At 36.2% G+C, this 19,356-nt stretch overlaps 1 protein-coding gene and 1 non-coding gene across 5 annotated transcripts; one reads left to right on the top strand and one right to left on the bottom strand.

The window, feature by feature from the left end:
* Positions 1-5,866: 5,866 nt before the first annotated feature.
* On the top strand, positions 5,867-14,454 carry LOC106066614 (uncharacterized). 4 transcript variants are annotated; one of them, XM_056037153.1, is made up of 4 exons: positions 5,867-5,976; positions 8,048-8,255; positions 10,051-10,166; positions 14,195-14,454. In XM_056037153.1, exons 2-4 carry the CDS (start codon positions 8,076-8,078, stop codon positions 14,241-14,243), a joined length of 345 nt encoding a protein of 114 aa, XP_055893128.1. In that variant the 5' UTR covers positions 5,867-5,976; positions 8,048-8,075; the 3' UTR covers positions 14,244-14,454. The 4 variants fall into 4 exon arrangements, with proteins under 4 accessions (XP_055893128.1, XP_055893127.1, XP_055893126.1 ...); XM_056037152.1 differs by lacking the exon at positions 5,867-5,976 and adding an exon at positions 5,986-6,225 and having other exon boundaries at positions 10,051-10,152; XM_056037151.1 differs by lacking the exon at positions 5,867-5,976 and adding an exon at positions 5,996-6,225.
* A 4,391-nt stretch (positions 14,455-18,845) lies between these two features.
* On the bottom strand, positions 18,846-18,917 carry Trnah-gug (transfer RNA histidin (anticodon GUG)). The gene has a single exon. It is a non-coding gene; the product is annotated as a tRNA-His (tRNA).
* Between the last annotated feature and the right edge of the window lie 439 nt (positions 18,918-19,356).

Raw genomic sequence — 19,356 nt, forward strand, 5'->3', positions numbered from 1 at the left:
TTAGTTAATCACAAATTGAAAAAATTAGTTAAACTAAACTAAGAAACTTTAGTTAAACTTTTACTAACTATTTTGACCTTTTTTTAAGGACAAACAGTCAAAAATGAAAAAATATAAACAACAACCAATCTCTTTAGCAAAATGTAATAAACATTTATTTGTGCACATGAAAAAAGATTTAAATGTCTTTATGGGATAGATGTAGATCTTAATAGAATCACTAGATTAGACTAGAATGATACTATTATAGCAAGAAATTAGAAGTAATTGTCCAAGTTCTAATATAAGTTACCTTTTTAGAAGTAATGATAAAACTGCATGTTGACTCGCTAACTAACTCTAGATTCTAGAATATTAATAATATCTTCTACAAACGAAATGATCAGAAATATAATCTGGATCTAGAATTAGATCTAGCTACTAGACCAAGATCAAAAAATTAATATTTTAATCTAAAAATAATTTAAGAAATACTAGTTACTACTACTACTACTACTAGATCTAATAATAGAGTCTAGTAGATATCTTAGTAACTCTAGATCTATCTAGAGATTTTAGATTATTATAATTATGATTATAACAAGATATAGGTATTTAGATCTATAATATACTATAATATAATACTAGATCTAGATCTAATAGATCTAGATAGTAGATATAAGTATAATTATAATAGAAGTAGATGTAGATCTAGTCTAGATTTAGTTAATTTAGTATTAGATCTAGTATAGTGACGGCTATTATTAGTAGGCCTATCATAGTCATTAATATTATATAGATCTATCATCTTTGCATCTTAGGTCTTAGTATAGAGTATAGGCCTAATAAGTAATCTAGAATTTTCTAGATATATCTAGATCTAATCTAGACTCTAATTCTAGAATAGTGGAATCTCTAAACTAATACTATTAATAGATCTATATTATTGACTTATAATTTTAAATTTACATTTAGATCTAAGACTACTAAGAGTTAGACTCTACTTAAGACTAAGAGACTAAAATAATTAAATATAGACTATTATGACTATAGATCTAATAGTAGTAATAGTCTAGACTAATACTAATAGGCTAGACGTCACTAGACTCTAACTTTAGATCTATCTTATCTAGTAAAAAGTTTTAAAATAAAAAGAGTTGACATTTCTTTTAGATCTATAGTAAAGCAAAATTCTTTGCCTGCAGCTATACAGGAACACACTGGTGTTTAATAAAAAAGCAGCAAAATGTAGATCTATAGAAGCAAGGAATTATCAGGATTTATCAAGCAGCGAAACTTGCTAGGAATATAATGAGCACGTGTATTTTTTTTTAAAAGGCGGGAATAGCGGCCATTATAGGGTAAAGGTCAAAAGGCTTTCTAGTGACCTGTGCACCCTCTAGTTTATTCTCCTCTCTATCATTCATTATATATATTCTCTGAATTACATATAGATCTATCTACATATTTATTGGTATGACCGTATGTATGTTAAAAAAGTTTGTAAACTTTGTAATTAAACTTTTTAGTTTGTAACTAAAAAAAATTAATTAAACTAGGATTTTAACTAAACTATTTTTTTTTAATTAAACTTTGGCCTTAACTAATTTTTTTTAGTTAAACTAAAAGTTAGCAACTTTTTAGTTAACTTTTGCCCATCACTAGTGTTTGTGTCATTCTGTGGTGACGGTGAGAAGAGGTTAGCGATTGGTTGTGAATGATGCAAAATAAACGGCCATGTCGTCAACGGTCTTAGGGCAGACGACTCCAGAACGCCAGACTGAGAAGAGGTGTTATGGTTAAGCTTCTTTTTGTTCAGCAAACCATTTTATATTATTTACTTAAGTCTATTATATTTATTGCATTTTATCTCAAGTTGAATTTGCTTATATTGTAATTAAAGTTATTTGTTAGTTTTAATCACAAAAGAAGTTATTAAAGTTATTTCAAGATATAATACGCCTACAGCGGTTTAGTTGTCTACCAGCAGTTTGGTGCTACAAGTCAACGAGCATCAAGAACATTCATGTCCCTCATTTTTAACTAAATTGATACTTAAGTTTATTAAAGAAACCAATAGGCAAGTTTTGTGGGAAGTGTTCATATAGATTAGAGGGTGCAAGTCTTCAATTAAATTAACTATTTAAAAAAAAATTAAATTCGAGTTCATTTAGCTCAGTGATGTCCAAAATACGGCACGCGGGACAGATCCGGCGCGCGACTTAGTTCATCCGGCATGCCGAAACGTCGGCACAAAATATAAAAATAAAACCTCCTCTATAAAATGTTGAAAATGTATCTTCACCTACCAGGAGAAGTGAGACGGATCTTTGTGGAACGTTGTAACGTGCTATTGCTAGCTAACATGTTTGTTTTATGAAGAAAGAGGGGGAGGGGTGTGTTCTAAAAAAAAAATCAATAACAAAACATAAACAAAACTTACGCCATTTTCTGACGCGTAAAAAGAAAATACCAACATCCCAATAATCAATGTAAGTACTAGATCCTCAGGTCTCAAAATATTTTCAGGTCAATTTCATTAAGTCTTTCAAATGTTTACATCTTCTGACCCGCGAAACTCTAGTCGGAAATGGAAATGTCCTGCAGATTGAATTAGGTTGGGCATCACTGGTTAGGTTAATGTGATCTATAGACATTTAATACAGCACACAATAAGATTCCCACCATATTCAGGCCCCTATCTCTTCTCCCACGAGAAGAATCATAGTCGTCTGACTACTGAAGCTGGACGTGGTGGAGGCTGTCCAGTCCTGAGCAAGCTATTATAGCACAGTGCAGGACAGGCCACTGTCCGTTGGCTCATATTTCTCACGGCTATGGCCAGATTTCGATTCACGGTGCCCCCGCTGCGGGGATGTTGAGGAAACCGTGCCTCATATTCTGTTTGACAGCCCCAGAATTGCTGATCTCCGTCTCGACAGGTCTGGGGAAACCCAAATTTTCGACCTGTACGGTGACATGCATGCACTACGCAATACAGCAGTGTTGGAAAAATTAATATCAGCGAACACTGAAAAAACTTTGATTGCATTGATCTCAAGTTATTATTATTATTTTTTTAAAAATTAAAAACGAAATAATGTGAAAATCGAATTATAAAATTTATAGACACAAATTACAGGGAGGCTACTCAATCTATTCGTATAGTTAAGTGTTATTTAGCTTTTACCTCCCTTAGTTCTTGGCTCCATTCTGACATTACTTTGTTACTTTCAAAATATGGTCGCATGATGTTTGTTCTTCTATAATCTATATGAATGAAAACAGGTTTTGGTTTTTACAAAGCTTATATCAGCTCACTCAGTCTCGGATTAAGCTGAAATGTTGCACAATTATTTCTTTTACCTTACAACACACGAATCAATAAAAAAAGAAGGCGAACGAAGTAGTTAATTTACCTGTAGTAATAAACTACTTTAAGTGTTACCCCAAACAAGGGAAAGAAATAGTACTTGACTGAAGTAGTGGTTTAAGCTGAATTAGTCTCCTTTTTTTTTTTATTATGTTGTCTTCTGAGGCTTAGTGAACACAAACATGAATAGAAATAATAGATAACTATACTGTCACAAACCGCTGTGAGCCCACAACCGTTTGTGTGTGTGAAGCAGAACAACTGCAGTCCACTACCATGGCCTTAGTTATTGTGGAAAGTTTTAAGTGTGTTTACTGTTATTTATATTTTAGATCTAATGTCATTATTTATGTTTTAATATATTTTAATTAGATTTGTTTATTATTGGAAGGGGAAATAAGCATTTTTTTTTGTGCTTTAATGTTTATTTTGTTGTCACGGGACCAGAGTACCTAGGCTACAACGAGGGCGGGGTGATCTGGGAAATCTGGGGAAAGGGGCAGTTGGCGCGGCCTACGTCATCACTGGTCAGATACCGATGATGCATGTAGACGTAACCACTGAGGTTATGCGTCACTGATGATGCAAGGGGACGTAACCACTGTGTTGCGGTGTAGTCCACGTGGGAGGGTTTTTTTTTTTGCTCTGAAAAAGGGACAGTTAGTTGGCGTGGGTCTTGTAGAGCGGACGGTCGTATTTCCCGCTTCTGCTTGTCTTCTCAATATTGTACGAGAAACTGATAGTGAAATCTAACGTTGATAGCGATTAGAGACCTTGGTTTAGTAGTTGATGTACCTGTATATAACGTTTCATTTGGAAGATTATATGTTGTGTGTAAATAAAGTTACAGTTAAAGTTATAGTTTCTAACTATATTCCGGTGTTTAGTTTCATATCTTAATTATATGGACTAACACCAAAATCGCGACAGGGCTAAAGCCACCAAAGTTCCAGCGTCAACAGTCGGGCCTCCAGAATCACCCTAGACTACGACCAGTTCAAGCAGGCGCCAGCACACTGCTAGCGTCTTGTGACATATACAATCTTCCATGTTCATAAATTCTACGCTAGCAGAGTGGTGTTATGGGCTAATCTAATCTGACTTCGACTATGTATCATTTATTACTTAACATTAGCCACAGAACATTACAAAATAGAAATATACTTGATAACAACTTTCAGTTCTATAAAATGATACTTTATTAACCACTGGTAAATCCGTCCAGTCTTTCTAAAACGTCGCTATATATAACGACTATTCAACTACTATTCAAAACACAACTTATTCTAACATAACGCCATGTTGGTCTCTTGTTCGCCTAAGTCTACTACGTCATTAGTCTGTCTTACTACGTCATTACTTTTACCGTCGCTAAAACTACACACAATATATTTAACTAACACAACTAACCTACTCTCTAAACTAGTACATTACCGCGTTGGCTTGAGAAGCCTGAGAAGGCTTTAGCCCAAAAGTTCGAATTCTGGTAGTTCCCTTTTTTTTCTTAAACACATTTAAAAAGCGATCACCCAGATACCCCTTTCTTTCTCCCCCTACCTCTTTCCAACTGGTCCAGACAAGTGGTAGAATCATAGCGTAGTGAGAACGCTAAAAGTATAAAATTACACTAATCGAAAACAATTGGGAAAAAAATATTTCTTGTCGCACACATAGAGTGTTGTTGGTGCAGATCTATTGCACATTGAATGTCATGACTGATCCGAACTAGTTGATACACTTAATATAAGCTTTGTTGTTTTTTTAATGTATATTTGTTTTATTTTCCTTGTTAGACAAAGATTATTTAAAGCTCTCAGAAATTACGCAGAGAGTTCATTTATCTTATCTTATATAATACAGACGTTACTTCAAAAGAAAAAGAAGATGATTACGTCCTACGCCTCATGCATTTAGTCATACATATTAACCAATGACCTAAATTCTGCCAAGTATTTCAGTATTAGGTTTAGAACATTCAACATAAACAGATTTATCCTGTTGGATCCATGTATATCCATCAATTCATGTCTATTCTAGACTCAGATCTTGCAATATTTAAAGTAACGTCTGTAATATATAACATTAAAAAAGATAAGATAATAGTATAAGTTCCCTCGCTAGATCCTACAAGACTTTCCATGCACATGAAGTTTCAGATATAGAAATAGTTACAAATAAGCTTACTAGGCAATATGTTTATATTGTCCCATTTAGTATGAAATCTATCTATCTATCTATCTATCTATCTATCTATCTATCTATCTATCTATCTATCTATCTATCTATCTATCTATCTATCTATCTATCTATCTATCTATCTATCTATCTATATCTATCTCTCTCTCTCTCTCTCTCTCTATATATATATATATATATATATATATATATATAAATTAACTTTTATTCCACGTTTAAAGTATGGACATAGATATATAGGTCTGTGCTTTAAAGTTAATCAACATCACACCACGGTACGCACCGAATATAAAAATCGTTTTGTTTTTCGGGAAATAATGTCATATCGTTCGGACTTTGACAAACTCTAGATCACGAAAGAACTACTAGAAAAAGCTAGACGTTTGCGTAACTTGAAAGAGACTCTAGATCTAGTCTTCGCTGAGGGAGTACGTAAAGTAACATCTAGATCTAGATCATATATCGCATGCAATCTAGATCAGTAGATCCAGTTTCTAACTGCTAATCTAGATTTTTTATTCGGATCTAGTCTAGATCTACGATCTATTCTAAAAGTTTAGATCTACATGAGTTGAGAGTTACCTATCAATTTAGGCCAGCGTAGCTTGCGGCCATCACCACAGAAAAAAACAATACTTAAAAACATCGTTGTGTCTAATGGACCTCATTCACCAATCGTAAACAAACAACATTTAGCCACGTGATGATATTGAATAAACAATGAAAAAAAAAACTGTCACGTGACAGCCTGTGTGTATTACGTAATTTGTATAGAAGAGATAGAGAACCACGTGGCTAAATGTTGTGTTTCAAGATCTGGGCCGTATTGTTGGTATCTTATTTTATTTTATAGATTTCAGTTACTGCAAGAGAGAAGATAAGTACGTCCTACGCATTTCATTAAAATTTCAAGCAAATCTAAACTCTCTATGTATATAGATCTACATCTAAATGATTAAACAATTCTCATGTTTCGGCCACATCAGTGCTATTATTAGACCATGGAATGGGTTACCCGAGTCAGCCAGGAAAACCAATGACTTGTCAGAGCTTAAGTCAGCGGTTCTCAATCTTTTATGCTCGTCGACCCCTTATTATAATCCTCCACTCTGCCGCGACCCCCATCCACACAGCAATAGAAGAATAGATATTAGACAATAACAATCCATATTTTCGATGGTCTTAGGCGACCCCTGGCAAATCGTCAATCAACTCCCAAGGGGGTCGAGATCCACAGGGTGAGAACCCCTGGCTTAAGTCATTGATTAACATGCATGACTAGAATGACCTAGGAACAATCGCATCACTTCTGTATTTAACAAGATAAGATTAGATAAGAAAACTGCTATTTTGGTTTTAAAATTGTTCATTATTGTAAAATTATCTAGAAAATTCTAAATCAGGTCTAAAGAATGGCTTTGTTATATTATATCTACTAGGTTTTGAAAGGAGAATGGGTTGAGAAATGTAAATAATATCTATCTATCTATCTATCTATCTATCTATCTATCTATCTATCTATCTATCTATCTATCTATCTATCTATCTATCTATCTATCTATCTATCTATCTATCTATCTATCTATCTATCTATCTATCTATCTATATCTATCTATCTATCTATCTATCTATATATCTGTCTATCTATCTATCCGTACATCAATCTTTGTTGATATCTACCGGTATATAGACTTGGTGTCAGTCACCCAATGGCTCAGAACATCTCGTACTTCCCTACTGCTGCCACTGTAGCCACTTTCCAGGGACATATATATTTTTTGCTAATAATTTCTAAACTTCTCTACCTCTTTTTTTTTTACAATGAGAAAAAAAAGATGGGGTGCGTCAAAATTAGGTCATAATTAAAAATAATTAAGGATTTATACAAAGTGAGTTTTTTCTACATACACAATAACAAACACAAAGAGAGACAACATAACAAACACACATACACAGAGACAACATAACAAACACACACAGAAAACATAACACACACACATAGACAACATAACAAACACACACACAGAGACAACATAACAAACACACACACAGAGACAACATAACAAACACACAAGTTTCATTAAATTATTGAGACTAATTGTAAAAATTCATTCAGCTGGAACTTATTTTTACACTATTCATTTTCCATTAGCGCATTTTAACAATTAAATTTAAAATAGTGGACACCGATAACATTTCCTCGTACCAGTCTTAGATATGAGACTTAATGGCCGGCAATCAGGGCTGAATTTCAGGTAAAACCTTTTGAGTTCTGAGACACTACATGTATGTGTGTTTGTGTGTGCATTACGGCCTTAAATAACAACCATATTTCTATTCGAGCCAGAGACTTGCGTCCCTGGACATGCGCTGACCCTCCGTAATCAGACCATTGCATTACCTTTGAGCCCATAAAGTTATTTAGATACATAACATCCTATTACATGTCACTAGTCTAGTTTATACTTGTATTTGACACGCATGTTTTCTGTTCCCTAGTCTCCTGCTCCATCCGACAGACTTAGCCATGAAGTTAGGCCTAGTGCTACAAACCTGTGCCGAGTGCTGGAGACGCCACTGCTCGTGTTTAAAGAGGAAACTCATCAGTACTAAGTGGCTGGGCCCAGCCCCTAAAAGCAAGTGCTGTGGGAGCGAAGGCTACTGCAACTTCTACTATGGAGACGGCAAACGGAAGTCCCAATGCTGGGTAACGTAACAGTTCACGTTCACCTAGTCTGTTGGACTGTTGGGGCACCACGCATGACCTGTCGATAGTCTAACTCCATGCCTGCCTTTCGCTTTGACTAGAATCTTTTTTCCAATGAAAAAGAGCACCATGTAAATGTGTTAGAACCGGTTTGATGTAAACGTTAGCAGACACCTGTACCTTAGAGTAGGACGAAAAGAAGGACAAAGTAAAACAAGACAAACTATTAATTTTTTAAAAAGGATGTATAATCAGTGGCGTCATTAGGGTTGATGTCACCAAGTGCGGCCCGCACCCCCCCCCCGCACCCTTACCCAAGTGACGCCACTGAGTGCAAAGCTTTTAATGAAGCTTATAAGCTTATCATAAAGTGTAGAAACAGAATAAACCGTATACTAAGTATCAAATTTCTGAGATGAAGCGACTTGCACAGTATCTCAACGTTTCATTTCAAATCATGAAGAATGTGTTGAAAATGTTTATAACTCTGAGCTTAAATCAGATTATTTGAAATTCCATTTGTCGGAATTTCTAATGACTTCTGTGCCGTATTTAGATTTGAAAAGGCCCCTTGCTATTTCAGGTATGGTACCCTTTTAAAAAGAAAAAAAGTAAAGTACCCCCTTTCAGACCTTTTTATCTATGGTGCATATGATGTAAAGGTTATCCGTTTATTTGGCCAACGGTTAACGAGCAGATTGTATTACGTTGTAATGTGACCTTCACAATGACCAACCGTTTTTACTTTTCCCAATTTAAGTCATGTTGGGTGAAGTCAGGGGAGTCTTTAATATCCCGAAATAAAAAAAAAGGTTTTACTAAGATTTGAACACCGGAACTCTCGGTTCAAATGCCAAGCGCTTTACCACTCGGTCAGCACACCCCCATGGGCACTTTCGGATCAATTTTAATATTTCTTGGGGCACTAAGATTGTTTTGCCTATCTGTAATTCGGCCCTGAATAACCCAAGGTAAATAAATGAGGATTACTTTGAGGTAAATATGTTAGGATAAGTAAGCAATGTAGGAAAATAACCCCTTTCTGACCTTGCAATCTTTGCGGACAGTGATGAGTGATGGCTGAGTGATAAAGCTCTAAGCTTACGAACTCAGAGGTCTCGAGTTAGAAGCCCCAGAGTCCATCCAACTCTAAAGAGTAGCTGACATACGTTTGGGAAGTAAATGAGGTTGACCGTTGTGTTGGCCACATGACACCCTCGTTAACGATGGAAACATCATGTTAAGATTTGAAGTAAGTTTGAATTCGTCATAGGCAAATGTGCTTGGAGTTATCTGAGGGTAAACATCTTATGATTAGTTTAAATGTGTTAAATGTGTTTAACATAGTTAAACTTTGAATAAGATTACTGTAGAAGACAAGGAGGCCCCAATAAAAATATCAGACGAAGATTGTCATAAGTCACATCAATGCTAGAAGTCGTCTTGAATAGTGTCACGTACATCTACCCTCAGCACTGTTCTTAAGCCTGAAAAAAATATGTATAACCGGAGCTCAGAATGCATCAAATCGCTGAGCGAACGGGACTTCAATGTGCCCCCCCACCCTCCTTCTTCCCATTTGATATGCCTTGCTACTAGGTCAACACTGACGATATGCTCATGGGCTCAGCATTCCAAAGTTTGATTCTGCGTTCAGGTTTCTTTATGATTTTGTAGCTATAAAGTGAAGCTATATATAGGCGTTGTGATGTTTTTTCAAAAGACCAACTCTCTATTGGTGTGGTACATTGCTCCTAACATGACTGTTCTTATAATGATCTTCTCGTTTGAACAGTTCCCTGATGTTAATCCAAGTACTGAAAGAGCAATGGGCGCAGGTATTATTCTGGTAACTGTCGCAACTTTATGCGGACTGCTTTGGTCATCTATGTCACCTGTAAGTCTTGACAGGTATGCACTAGTTTGTGTATAATTTAAGTCGATTACTTTTTTTTTTTACTATACATTACATTCTTAGTTTTATCATTTTAATTAATTTGAGTGTTTTATGAGTTTGGAACAGGGGCTGACTGGGTATCAAAATCGGCCCGGGCATTACCATATAAACCGGCCCACAAATGGCATGTCATATATTTTCGGTGGGGGGGGGGGGGGGGTAAACCCCCTCCGCAATATACATATATATATTAGTGTGTGTATATGTAATTAATCTTATCTTTCATTCTTTTAAACATTTTTCTACTCTAGAATACTCTCTTCCTGTAATTAGTAAAAGGTAGTACACACCGCCAAGGAACAGCTACTGCTAGGAAGTCTGGGGGAGCGCTGTAAGCTTTAAAAAATGCATATTCTGAAGTATCTACAGTGCAATTAGCCTGCTATTCTTCCGCTAAAAAAAATAAAAACCTAAATCTTCTATTCACTGGAGTCCAGCGACTGGTAGAAAATGGTAAAATGCTTTAATTTTGTATTGGAAAGGGGGGGGGGGACCACAAAACCCCTTTGGCTACGCTCATGAAATTTGGTGACTGTAGTTTGCTTAAGTTGGCTGCACTGGGGAAGTAAGTAAAGTTTCCCTTTCAGACAATGAGATCTGAGGCCAGTGATGGTTTCAATTCCTCCCCTCTCGGCTACGCCCATGTGTTTTATCATAGGTGTAAGCCTAATTCTATTCAAAATATATGAAGTTTGATAACGCATCGAAAACTCTATGTATGCTTTCGTAGGCTTACATAATGTATTCTATTTATAGATTTACATGTATGTAGTCATAAAACTATAAACACTACAATAGCAGCCTTAATGAGTCTCAAACTTTTTGGTATTACTTATAGATTACAGACGTTTCTTCAAAAAAATAAAATACATAGGTCCTACGCATTTCACGTGTCAATCTAGTCATGCATGTTGATCTGTGACTTAAAATATGCTAAATCATTGGTTTTCCTGCCTGACAACCCATTCCTTTAAAGTGATTATATCAGCAAAAAAGGGCAGCAAAGATTACGACTACTAAGAAAACTGTCCTCGTTTAATGTTAGCGAAAAGGCCTTGGCTATGTTTTATCACGCTCACATCTGCAATATTTTAAGTTTCAATATCACTGCCTGGTATGGCAATCTGAGCATTAAAAATAAAAATAAACTTAATAGAATCCTAAATGCTGCTGGCAAAATCATTGGCAAAAAACAAACCCCATTTGGGCAGTTGTTTGAGACAAACATCTATAAAAAAGCTAACAAGATCCTCGAAATAAAGAATCACCCTTTGTGTCAGGACTTTGTGATTTTACCATCACAAAAGAGATACAAGACACCGATAGCAAAGACAAACAGACACAAACACTCTTTTGTTCCCCTGGCAATCAAATCATTAAATAAGAACAATCTGGTATAAACTTTGTCACATGTAAATTATGAGTGAGTCTGGTGTGAATGTACACTTTGGTTTCTTATAGTTATAATGTTTTTTGTTTGGTGTAATGCACAAATTGTAAGACAAATTTCCTTACGGATAATAAAGATTATTATTATTATTATTATTATTATTATCCTCCTCTACATTGCTCTATGCCTCAGAAACATGGATAGTGTACAGTTAACATGCAAAGAAACTGAATCACTTCCACATGACATGTCTGTGAAAAATACTGAATGTCAAATGGCAAGACAAAATACAGATACTGAAGTCCTTCAAAGAGCGGGTCTGCAAAGCATTCACACACCCTGATGCAGTCCCAGCTGCGATCGTCTGGACACGTATGCAGAATGGAAGACCACCGTATCCCTAAACGACTCTTGTATGGCCAACTAAGCGAAGGAAAGCGCTCTTAAGGTGGTCAAAGAAAACGCTTCAGGGACACCCTCAAAGCTTCTCTGAAGGCGTTCAGCATAGACCCATCCACCTGGGAGACAGAGGCACATGACAGAGCATCATGGCGTCGCGCTGTGAAAACTGGCGCACAGGTTGCTGAGGAAAAGAGAACAAAGCTGGTAGAAGAAAAAACGCCAGAGAAGAAAAGCAAGGCCAATGACACTAGCTCCAGCTGGAATAACCTGCCCTAGTGTGCGGCCGAACATTCCGGGCTCACATAGGTCTCACCAGCCACACGAGGAGACATAAAACCCCAGTGCAAAGCCCTCAGCCCCCATGGATGACAAAGTGGTCATAATCGAACTACGATGGACGAACTATATATATTCCTTTAAAAGATAAGAGAAAGCAGAACGGTTAGAGCGGTACTTCTAAATGTGAAAAGCTCTTGCTTCGTCCTAGTACATTCTCAAAACGAGATTTGTATATCAATATATTATTTAAAATATAAATGATTCTAAATCTCCTTTCATTAAATAACGGATGTGACAGGGCTATATAAATTATTGTAATTATTGTAATAATTTTCATATTCAATGACTTCATACTAAGCATAAGCATGCCGTTAATCACAACGGTATAAAATTGATTTAGATCTAGATTCATGTCTTAATTAAATAATATTTTTTTTTGTAAGCCTTAAGTGTAGTATTTTTAGATCTATGCCATTATAAATCAACAACAGGAAACTTACTTTTTCTTTTCAAATCGCAGAAAGTAGAACTACTTAGTAGTTAGTCTACTAAGTAGAAGGCTGTCAATTGTAGTCAAACTGAATTTCCATTACAATGATTACATTGGATCAATATAAATTATCTTATCTTATCTTATCTTTATACCCATATTGAGCAGTGAATAAGTTGGTTGGTTTGCAATTTCGCGGCCGTGTGTATGTGTTTTGTTAAAGAGCTAATTGTCTCCCCTTTTGCCGCGTTCTATCAATGTTATCCTCTCCCATCCCTCTTTTTCGTTAACTTTCATGGAACCATAAAAAAAACGGGTCAGGGAAGGAGCAAAACAAAATAGGAGTGCCATCAAAGGCCCATGCCGACCAGCAAAATGATCAGGCCAAACACAGTCTCGAAGACATCAAAGTAGTGTTGAAGGCCATGCCGCTCATGCATAGCAGAAAGTACGGTCTAACGTTTTACAAATGATAATATGTACAATGTATAGTGTAATTCTTAAACTTGTTATATTTCAAACAAAATTAATTGTAATAATAATTTAAAAAAAAAACAACAACAACAAGAAAACGTGTTCGGGCCTTTGTGTCTTGCTGCTGTCACTTTTTTAAAAAGTTGTCTGCATTGATTTTTTTTCTTTGGTCGCGACCAGACCGACCCATTTGGTACCGGCCCACCGGGCATTTGCCCGTTAGCCCATATAGTCAGTCCGCCCCTGGTTTGGAAGTTGTTGTTTTTTACAAGAAAGAAAAAAATACCAATAAAATACAAGTTAGATGTCCCGTGTCCCTGTTACACAACTATACACCGCCTCCTGAAGGCGAGATGGACATCCCTGTTACACAACTATACACCGCCTCCTGAAGGCGAGATGGACATCCCTGTTACACAACTATACACCGCCTCCTGAAGGCGAGATGGACATCCCTGTTACCCAACCATGCACCACTTCCCATGCACCACTTCCTGAAAACGAGATGGACATCCCTGTTACCCAACCATGCACCACTTCCTGAAAACGAGTTGGACATCCCTGTTACACAACCATGCAGCAACCATGCACCACCTCCAGAAGAAAACGACTGGGAAAAGTGTGATCAATGCAAAGACTAGACATTTAGATTGTCCACTTCCGCAGCTACATGCATCCATCCATCTAATTCAACTTAATATTACCGTCACATTAAAGGTCTGCATTCGTTATTAACCCTCAACCCATACCAGTGTTCAGGATATATTCTTTACAAGTCCACAGAGTGGCTCATTGTCTTCTGTAGGCCGATCACATGAGTTTTTGTCCTCTTGTCTTTGTTTTTTTTTTTTTCTTGCGCCGAAAAAAAAACACTAAACTATTGATTGTTTATTATCTCCCTTACAAAATAAAAAGTCTTATATATAATATCATGCAATCTCTTTCAGATCAAAGGACTCTTATGCTAGAAGTGTGAGCCACAATTACAGTCGTTAAACCGAATCGCGCCAGTGATTTTTTGTCTCATTACTGCTGAAGAATTATTATTATTTTAAAATTTAAATCCCATTAATAAAAATATTAATAAATTTTGTAATACATAATATTATAATTTTTACAGGCTTTTTGTAGTGAGCTTGAATATATAAGGAACTCAGGGTATTTGAATTGCATTGTTTTCACAAATAAATAATTTGTTCATTCTTCATATATTTATTGTATACATTTTTTTTTTAATGATTTTAACATTAGTCTTAACTACGATCTATTTGGATTTAGAATTTATTTTCAACAAACAATTAGAAAAATTGTATTTACATAACGCTAACAAAATACACAATTTTCTTTAAAACAATTACGAAAAAAACAACTTCCATATGTTTATGGGGGGAACTACACACAAACCAGATCTTGACGGTCCCTGTTTCATGCCCTGCCCGCTGCGATTCTTCGACATTCTACAAGATGTCCCGGGTGTTTCTAGGAAGTAGATCATTTCCATTTCTGAAAACACATTTAAAATTGTATATGGTTTCCGTGGTATGGAATAATTACAACTAAGACCCTTTGAGTGAAACATCTTGTAACCCTATTTAACTTCACAGACCATACAGTGGTTCGTGTGTTACAAATATGTTCTTTATAGTTAAAGAGAAATCAAGTGAGCACATTACATTTTATTTAATACAATATCAAAATAGTCAAAGTGATAGGAATAATGGACTATGTTTTGTCCTTAAATTACTCTCTGGTGTCAATTATCGTTATAAAGGGAAGTAATTCACATCACAGCTACAATTTAGGCAAATGCTCAGTTATCTTTCTTTATATGACATCATTTATTACCCTGTTTTGTAACTCATGTTAAAATATTCTTATTTATTAAAAGCAATATACAAAGTAAATTATTATTATGTCAGAAACGAACTTATATTTTTTCTCTGGTACTGCGAGGGTCAAGCTTCGTTAGAGAGAAACAAAATTCATTGCTTCCCTGTAACAGTGTCCACTGCAAAGTATTTCTGGTCATGTGGCAGGTCAGCAGCAGTACCGCCTTTGACAGGCAACGAGAATCTTCTTAGGAATGTAAATGGCCTTGAAGGTATCTGTGAGATCAGTTGTCATTATCAGTGATGGTAGCGGAATTTTGTTGTTGTCAATAAACAGCAGATCAGACTCTACCGTTTTGTCAGTCAAAATAGGCCTTAACCAGTAAAATAAGTGACCAGTAAACTCGAGAACCTCTTGTGGTTCGTATTTTTAATTAGGAGAAGTATCCTTACCGTTCAAATTATGTGTCAAAGCCAAGTGTTGGTGAATTAGCTTTGCAACTTGGTTATGGCGACCTAAGTAGGTAGATTCTGATAAGCTGAACATCCTGCCATTATGTGTTCAGTTGACTCACCCACATTTCCACACTTTTGGCATCCGTCTACAACATTATTATTAGTATTATTATTATTAAAGTCTCTAAGGTCAAAGGTGCCTAAAGTTTTTCGCTAGAACATTTTTGGGATCAAATGACTTGCTGTCCCTTATAGTGGGTAGATGTGTGAGTGCAAGAGAGTCAGTGTCAACACCAGGAACTGTTATCTACTGAACTTTTCGTTTACTATGGGAACCTTAGGCAAATAGACACATTGACTAGTATTGAATGGCGACCTCGTGGCCTGACCATGGAAAAGGCCTGGAGGGGGGGGGGAGGAACATTCAGAGAAAGAGGTCAAGAGAATAACGGAAACTGAAAGAAGAAGAAAAGAAAAAGACAGACAGAAAGAGAGAGGAAGAGAGTAAGAAATACAGTAAATAAAGAGAGAGGGAGATAAAGAATGGTAGATGTATATCCAGAGTTCTAGATCAAAATGTTTCATGGCACATCAACTCGTCACTTGTTCACACTTTGTTGAGTTTGACCAATCAAGTGAAAGATGTTCTGGTTTTGTTCACATTTGAAAAGAAACAAAACTTTGTCAAACATCACAAACATTTCTTACTACAGAACAGTTTAGGAGCAACATTTACAGCAGTTCTGGTCTCTATAACTATAGACACATATTAAATCATTATTGTACACAAAATGTAAACCTATTCAGGACAGAATAAGATGCCTTTTTCATTCTAACATATCAAAACAAACAAGAATTTTATTTTTATTATTATATCGATTGTAGCTCTGATAATAAAAACAACCGTAGGTGTCACTATAAATCTTAGTTCTTCGGTTTGTTTCCTTTCAAGATCTCAATGTTAATTGGTCTTGTGGCTTGTTTCACATGTTTCGGACTTTCCTTCAGAGTTGAACAATATTACATCCTAGTACAACCTTCCGCAGGACTGCCAAGAATGGCGGCGGGTTCATCGAGACGACTGTCTACAGTGCATACCATATGACCAGCCATGCACCAGTACCAAAAAGCCTGTTATTATTTTGGATTGTTTATCTAATTCCTCTATCAGATGTCATTATTTTGGATTGATTATCTAATTCCTCTATTAGATGTCATTATTTCGGATTGGTTATCTAATTCCTCTATCAGATGACATTATTTTGGATTGATTATCTAATTCCTCTATCAAATGTCTAGCATGTATGAAATATTTGTTGAGTCGTGGAACGTCTTTGATCTGCTACTTGCTTTTCTTTCTTCCTTGACCTCCAAAGGTTACACAAAGAGACACAAAACCCTTGGCGCTAATTAAGTTCTTGCCTGAGTGTGACGTGACAAGCGGGACAACTAGGACATTCTTAGGCAGGCTTACTTTGGAAACGATTTCAATTGAACGCTGGGAAGGCATGTTTAAAATAACTCTCTATTCAGTTTAGAACCTGTGTTAGGAAAGTGACAGCGCGAGGCCAAACATTTCAAATAAATAGTGTACACAAATAGACTTTTTGCCTCGAAATCTAAATAAACTGGATTTGTCTCCCCCATGTTATTGTGTCGTGCGACCTTGTTGGTGAATGTGGCGTCTCTGCCAGTGTTTTTAACAAGGAAAGGACTCAGCGTGTAGAAAATAAAGCTTCAGTGCCTACCTACGCCCCGTTAGTTATTACCCAATCCCTCTCCCAAAACTACTAGACTTTAAGCAAACCCGGTTAAAGCAGTCAATGGGAGACAATAGTGCTGTAAATATTTTTTAAATTATTTTTTTAATTTTCACATATGGGAAAAGTAAACGTATTGCACCACTAAAATGTAAACTAACAAACATCTTCATTCATTGGAATGACTTCTTAGCATTTGTAACATTAGGAACTTTAACATTATACAAATTAAAAGAAAACTAACATTATGTTACTAAACTTATGAAAACAGTACATCTTACTATTATATACGAATTTTATACTAAACATCTACCATGTGGTATCATCCACGCATCGGTTAAGCGGATAACTGCTTCATCCGAACCGGGGTCCCGGGTTCAAATCGTGGTGAAGACTGGGATTTTTTTATTTCGGGATCCGTGGGCGTCCCTGAGTCCACCCAGCTCTAAATGGGTACCTGACATTAGTTGGAGAAAAGTAAATGCCGTTGGTCGTTGTGCTGGCCACATGACACCCTCGTTAACCGTAGGCCTCAGAAACAGATGACCTTTACTTCATCTGCCCTATAGACCACACGGTCTGAAAGGGGAAAAGAAAAAGAAGAAAGATACTACATGAGATAACAGTTGAGACAAAACATGCTTATGACTAAAAAATGACAAGAAAGACGGAAATGAATGTGGAGAAGAAAAATTGGAGAAATTGTGGATAGTCAGTGTGCAGCTAGGAGACACATTAACACAGGACAAATACATGAAATGCCTGAATGAAGAAAAAATGCACATTAAGACTAAAATCGAAAAAGGCTTTAAACTGGATTCAGTACTGAATAAAAAAAAAAGGAATGGCTAGTGTCAAAATTTTTTTTTAAAAGTCAGGGCTATCATTTGAAACGAAAGAACCAAAGCTGAACTTTTGGGTTAGAAGTGAACAGCAACACTTACGAAGCTTATGAGAATCTGAAAAGGTAATGTTATATCCCTCACTGTCCCTCAGACTTATGCGCTTCGTAATCAGGGCGACACTCTTGTATGCTTGCAAATCTTGGACACCAACAGCAGAACTAGAAAGGAGCAACCTAGCCATTGAACTGAGATGCTGAACAAGGTTCCTGGTTGTCCCCTTCAAAATTCACAAATGAGGAAATCCGTAACAGGATCACAATGGGGCATATCGGACGCTACGCTGAGCTGCTGAGGACTTGCTGACTACTGCCAAAAACAAAATAAAACAACAAGAACAAAACGTAAACTTCCACAGTATTCCAGTAGCACCATATCTAGTCAAGGCAAAAGAAATGAATTTAGCGAGTCGGACGATTGATCATGTGACTAATGGATAGGTGAAGGTCTAAAGCAATTCCCCAAGGGGGTAACAAAAAAAAAGGGGGGGGGGAATCTATAAAAAATTAATCATTTTCATTTATTTCTCCATTATCAGATTTATTGATACTGATGATTAATAATTTTTTTAACATTTTTCCTTTAAATTTTATTTGTAAAAAATTAAAAAAAAAATTAGTGAGCTTGGCAGTGCGAGACCACACAGCAACATGCCGTGACCAGGATTCGAACCTGGGTTGTCGCGGCCACAACGCGAAGTACTAACCACTATACGATCACGGCCAGCGCGCTCACATGACTGGTGTGGTAAAATTAGATCAACATTGCTGCCCACTCTTTTTTTCTCTGGGAATCCCGGAGATAGAAGTAAATAAGTGGACCATAATAACAAATAAAAAAGAAAAAAAAAGTAAAACACTTTTAGTGTGCAAATAGAAAGGTTATGTAATAAACGGGCTAGGTGGGCTAGGGCACTGTTTCAAACAAGTTGAAAGTTTTTTTTTTTTCTTTTTGTTATCTTGAAAGGGAGAAAGAGAGAGAGGGAGAGAGTTACAGAGTCGATGAGACAGAGTCGATGATAGATACAAAGATTATTACACCAGTAGAGATATAATAATTCATGTATACACTGAAGAAGAAAAAGAAAGAGACACAGAGCAAAAGAGAGACACAGAGCAAAAGAGAGACACAGAGCGAAATAGAAAGACAGAGAGAAACAGAG

Source organism: Biomphalaria glabrata, chromosome 8 (genome assembly GCF_947242115.1).
Source record: "Biomphalaria glabrata chromosome 8, xgBioGlab47.1, whole genome shotgun sequence".
Lineage (NCBI taxonomy): Eukaryota > Metazoa > Mollusca > Gastropoda > Planorbidae > Biomphalaria > Biomphalaria glabrata.